A 6,032-nucleotide genomic window follows, 5' to 3' on the forward strand; every position below is an offset into this window, starting at 1 on the left:
TGTTTCGCCGTCTGCTCTCTGCTTTCCGTTATTTTCTCTAACGTTATTTTCCTCAATCTTTTACGTCACCTTATTTTGACGTCCCAGTTTGCGTCATTTGCTCAAGGGCAAACAACTTCCAGCCCACTACGCTAAATCAGATCTACCACGGTTGTCGATCTTCCCTCCTAACCCCCTCTACTAAATACTTATCCGTTACACAGAGAAAATTACTAAGATTACTAATGAACTAACTGCCTTTATATTTTTCGTTTGGGTTTATCTGTTCTGCAGGAGGGGGCACAATCCAAGAGGAATGTTATCGCATTCTCGGAACCAGACGCTCATTGTCACCAGGCGATGTGCTGGTGTCAGGTCCAGGGAATCTTCCATTCAAGGCCATCATCCACGCTGTAGGACCTGCGTATCGAGGAGGCAATAAAGGAGAAGAGGAATGTCTGCGGGGTACAGTGCTGAAATGTTTAAAGACTGCCTCTGACAAAGGTTACACTTCTATTGCCATTCCTGCCATCAGTACTGGGAGTCTTCGCTACCCCGTTGAGGAGGCCACCCGTGTTATAGTACACGCTGTGAGGTTTTTCTTTGATACGAGTCCAAAAAGCAGCATTAAGGATGTTCGACTCTGTGATATTACAAGAAGCACAGTGGAAGATTTTAAGGGCGCGATACAAGCAGCTTCGGAGAAGATGGATTTGTCATCAGCTTCAGAAAAAGGCAAGATATTGTTACCAACGATTATTAAAATTAGCAAGTCTATGGCTAGAAGACTCAGTTTCAGTAATATCAGAAAATAATTATTACTATGACAACCAAATGTAATGCATGCGGAAACTTTATATTGAAGAAATCAATATTTGAGTCATAAAGCACGATCTTTTATCTCCAGAAAACATCAGTAGAAAGTAAAACATTTACGTGTGCTTTAATATGTGTGTATGGGCGAACGTGCATATGCGTGCACAGGTCAGCTTGTATGTGATATATATATGTGTGTGTGTGGAGCGGTGTGTTTTAGGCGGTGTGTGTGTGATTGTCCGAATGAAAGAGAGTGTATGAAAAAAGTGATTTTGACAACCTTTTGAAAGTAATTATGGGAACAAAGTCACGAAAAAGAACTTTGCGAGACTACTTAACTAATGCATTATGCAAAGGGGCATAAACAGATTGTGGTATATCTTTGCCTCTGAAAGCGAATTTTTACTGTTACTCTGTATTTGGGATTTGTAAATATTTATTAAAAAAATTGCAAGCTCAATATATTTTTGAAGGTATCGTACGATTAAAACTCCTAGTCAATCAGTTGTCAGAGCAGGTCTTGTACAGGGCGACCAGTCCAGTCTGACTGTAAGCCAGTTCTTCTTTGCCACCGCGGTGGCTCGACTGACCCCAAGTACTTGAAGGATAGTCTTTGACAAGATGCGAGGTCACATGACCAAAGAAGACCAGCTTGGTTGCTTGGCTGTTGAAAATAAAGGTTGGAGATAATTGTATCCTGCTTAAACCTCTATCGCCAAACCAAAAGAGTTAAGAAAGAATGGATATTTTATAACAGATGCATTGTAGTAGATACATATGGCAGCAAAAGAACTTCTTCAATAATTCTCTGTGTGTGTTTGCTCTAAAGCTGCATCTTTAAGAAGTAATAAAAGAATGAGTTTAATTAATGTTTGTTCTTACTTTGTGACTTTTTCTCTTTTTTTCAGGAGTTGATAAATGACTGGGACCTAGGCGTTATCGACCCGAGACCTTAGAATTGTACATCTTCACGGCAGAGTCCTCGAGAAAAGAGCGTTTCTTAAAAGCATTGGATGAGTTTTGTGGATAGCAAATTTGTGGAGCAGGAGATCGAGGACTTTGATCAAATATCATCTGACATGGTAATGTTCAGATGATGTATCTGATGTTCAGATGATGTATCTGTTGTTCAGATGATGTATCTGTTGTTCAGGTGATGTATCTGTTGTTCAGATGATGTATCTGTTGTTCAGATGATAGTATCTGTTTGTTCAGGGAGTATCTGTGTTCAGACAGCAATGATAATATTGTGATGTCAGATGATGTATTATCTGTTGTGACATGATGTAATCGTTGTAAGCCGATGATGTATCTGTTGTGACATGATGTGTGTTGGCAGCTGGAAGACGCGTGTAAGAGTACAACGTGGAGCTGCTCCAGTGGATCGGGCGCACAGTGGGAGGCATGTCAGAAGATTTCAAGCTCAAAGAGGAATAAGCACAATGATAAAGACAGGCAGAAAGACAACAACAAGAAAGTATGATTTGCGAACCTTGTTCAGTGGTACTATTTTGATGTGAGTATAATCGCAAAGTGTTTTATTTCAAACCTCATTGAGTAAGCACAAGTTTTAGGTAGCTTGGACAGATGGATTTATTGCAAAACTTCATTCAATGATAGCTATATGTCATATGACAGTCATTTGTAAAAATTATACTGTGAGCTTTATCGCGCGGTGTCCCAGCCAAGCCAGTTTCTTTGCACATTGCAACATAAAAACCAAGACAGAAAACATTCCTGTGGCTCTGTAAAGTTAATGGAATGCCACATCCGTTCTTCTGCCGGAATGAATTTAAGACCAAGATGAGAGAGATCGACAGTCATGGACTGGAGCAGAAACAGATTAACAGTCAAATGTCGCATCAAATAGTCAGGAGATAACCTCTTTGCGTTAGCAGTTTGCATTTTAGCTCGGTGCTAGTGAAAACAAATAACAACACATTAACAATAAAAACAATATATATAAGTTGCATATATCATTTCATTATTAGTATATTAAATATAATATATTTCCTCATTTGCTTACCCGATTTGTTTTTCTTCCACTTTCACTTTTATGAGAAGAAAACTGCTAGCTTTATTACGAAACTTTTTAAAATTTAAGGACACAGCTCATGATAGTCTTTCATTTATTTGTCTATTTCTTCTTCATCGTGCCCCTAGGCAACAAGCATCCCCAGCAACCGAGTTCCGTTTGCAAAAAGAGAAAATCTTAAGCTAGAGAATGCCTATCAGGTGAAACGGGATACAGTGAAACTGAGAGATCCAGAAGGTTCTGTCTATGTTTGCAACTCAAGAACATGACATGTAACCGCTGAATTTAACTTGGCCATCGCTGGTAGATTATGAGAAAAGAAAAATCAGAAAGGTAAGCTTTTTTGTATTTTTGCTCCTGTAAATCAATCATTCATTATAAAAAGCAAAGAAAGCATTCACATCGCTTTTTATTACCATGTAGCTTTTTATAAAAGCATATTTGGATATTAACATTTAATATGGTTTTTTCATATCTACCCAAAGCCCTCACTTCATCGCCAGCATAAGCCGCTCCTTGATCCTAAATTCTGCTTCTTTCTTTGAAATTTGTCCTTCTGTCGCACATTTCCTCTTTTCTCTCCCCACCCCACCTTTTTCCAACTTCGAGACCCCATGCTCTAACTCTTCCACCATCTTCCTCACACACTTTTCTCATCCTTCTTCTCCTTCGTAATGTTTGTCCTTACTTTCACCCTTCTCGCTTTGTATCTTCTTGTCTTCTCCCTTCCTCATCTTCTTTTGTGTAGGGCAGTACGACAATGCACGAGCGACGCGTGCAGAGACTAACTCACCACGCCCTTGCTTAACTTGATTTAGAGTAAACACCAACAGTTTTTCGTCTTTTCGTTTTGTTTGCTTTTTTTTCTTTTAATGTGTCCTTTAATCTTGCTGCTGCTGCTGCTGCTGCTGCTGCTGCTGATGATGATGATGATGATGACGACGACGACGACGACTAACGACGACGACGACGATGATTATTATTATTTTTTTTAAAATTAGACTTGGCCTGTCCTCTGCCCGAAACATGGGAGCCTTTGTGTAACGAGCCTGTTAAGCGAGTGCTACTTGTGGCTGGATGCCCCGAGTACAACAGCGTGAAGGCAAATATGTCCCGGACTGCAAACAACTCTTTTACCATTATATCAGTTAGTAGCAATTTCAAATTATACAAGCTAGCTATCGATTCATGCACATTAGTAAACGTTTCAGGCCAGCGACTGCTACAGAAAACACATTTTACATAGAGTGGCTATGTGTGCTCTCCAGATATTTACAAATTTATCAATCGAAAGACACTGGGCAAACATACAGATGGATGAATAGATAAATGGATAGACATAGACATTTATAGAGACATTATATAGACAAACCAGGTAGTCTAATGACTGTATTGCCTCGTGAGCATCTTTGGTAAACGATCCTCACTGTTTCAGATCGAGCGTATCCAGAATGGCGATTTATACAGGCAGTATGTTGCTAAAAAGGCGCAGATAGACAGGCAGAACAATGGGATGTCCTCAGAGAAAACCTTGTGGCATGGCACCTCGTTACAGGCCATAGACAATATTAACCTCTACGGCTTCAACCGCAGCTTTTGTGGAAGAAATGGTGAGGCTTGGAGGGTGGGGGCACATTTGTAACTCGTGTTTGCATAAATACCAGCGTGCCTATTTTACTTAAACTTCGAGTTATCTTTTCTGCGAGATGGCCCCAATTAGTAATTTCTTAAGTTTTCAGTAAGCAGAAATCCGAAAATTCATTCTTTTAGCAAATTAGCACCAAATTATCACGTGTCAGAATTAATGTGTGTTTTTTTTCTTTCTCAGCTACTTATTATGGACAAGGTGTGTATTTCGCGGTCAACTCCAGCTACTCCATGAGCAACGTCTACTCTGCGAAAGATCAGTTAGGGAACAAACACATGTACCAGTGCAAGGTGTTGGTCGGGTGTCCCACAGTCGGGAATAGCGATATGAAGTTCTTGCCCACTCGACGAGGAAATATAATATACGATTCTGCCACCGACAGCACATCTCAACCAAGCCAGTACGTCATCTTTAACGACACCCAGGCGTACCCTGAGTACCTCATTACTTTCCGGTATATCTGGGGCGAGGGTTTATATGCCCTGACTTCTCAACAATGTATAGTCTATGTGTGAGGTGCGGATGGAGGGAGTGAAATAAATGATCACGGACTGAGTAGTGCTGAGTGAAAATTGTGGTATTTCCGGAAAGAAGGGTGTAAGAGGTAGGAGCTATTCCGGGTGTGAAGAGATTCTATGCCAAGACAAGGTATAGAGCACCAATTGTATCACTGGACTACTGGCAGACGACGAATTTTTCAGTTAACTGATATTTTTCAGCTACTTCATATAACACTTCAAATCAAATCAAATCAAATAGACTTTATTGTCTGTCGAGGAGTGGACAAAGTTTAGTTACGAAGGTACGAATAAAAAATACCCGCGCTTGTTTTTGTCCTTTCTTCAAGCTCACTTCTAATTGTGTTGTTGAAAATAAACACGTGATATGATTTCAGTGAGTGTTTGACTGCTGTCACCTATGATGTGTCACTGACTGACCGAGTGTGTCATTCTCCCCTTCTGCATGTAGTCAGGTAGTACCGCTATGTTATGCACTACAACAAAATGCTACACAGTAAAATATAAATCATCATTCACACATAGAAACCAAACTTAGATAACTCGCACGTTTATAAAATACGAACTACTGGCATAGACTTATTCAGGAGTATTTATTTATTTGGTTTATTTGGTGACATCGCCACTGGACGATGTCCAGGTGTCAACTCAGAAGAAGGATGTTGGCGGCGAGTTGTCTACCCAACAGTGGATTTAAGGCAGAGGCGGAAAGACGTTTTCCGGGGCCTGGCGCCTCACCTGCTGCTTCCTGTGATGTCTGCTGTTCGCTGCCCATCGCTTCGGCCTCTGACACCCCTCTAGGAATCTCGTCTGAAATAACCACATTATTACCAACCATCTTAGCACGGTACACGACGTTTCGCCGCCGAACGTTTCGGCGCGGGGCACTTCATTTCGGCATTTCACGCGGGACCTTTAGCCGAAGTCAAGTGTGTGACGCCCCTTAGCTCACACATTTCTCTCGCCATTGTATCAATGTATCAGTGAACTCTCTCTCACTATCCCTCCTCATGTGAACCGTTAGCTCACACATTTC

General features: G+C 40.8%; 1 protein-coding gene across 2 annotated transcripts; it reads left to right on the forward strand.

Annotated features, from left to right (window-relative positions):
- Window positions 1-3,386: 3,386 nt before the first annotated feature.
- Window positions 3,387-5,762, forward strand: LOC112564373 (poly [ADP-ribose] polymerase 15-like). Of its 2 annotated transcripts, XM_025239142.1 has the most exons (4): window positions 3,387-3,977; window positions 4,266-4,440; window positions 4,659-4,878; window positions 5,374-5,762. In XM_025239142.1, the coding sequence occupies exons 1-4, from the start codon at window positions 3,939-3,941 to the stop codon at window positions 5,453-5,455; spliced, it is 516 nt and encodes a 171-aa protein (XP_025094927.1). In that variant the 5' UTR covers window positions 3,387-3,938; the 3' UTR covers window positions 5,456-5,762. The 2 variants fall into 2 exon arrangements, with proteins under 2 accessions (XP_025094927.1, XP_025094926.1); XM_025239141.1 differs by lacking the exon at window positions 5,374-5,762 and having other exon boundaries at window positions 4,659-5,154.
- Window positions 5,763-6,032: the final 270 nt, after the last annotated feature.

The sequence above is a fragment of the Pomacea canaliculata genome, linkage group LG5, assembly GCF_003073045.1.
Source record: "Pomacea canaliculata isolate SZHN2017 linkage group LG5, ASM307304v1, whole genome shotgun sequence".
NCBI classification, from domain to species: domain Eukaryota; kingdom Metazoa; phylum Mollusca; class Gastropoda; order Architaenioglossa; family Ampullariidae; genus Pomacea; species Pomacea canaliculata.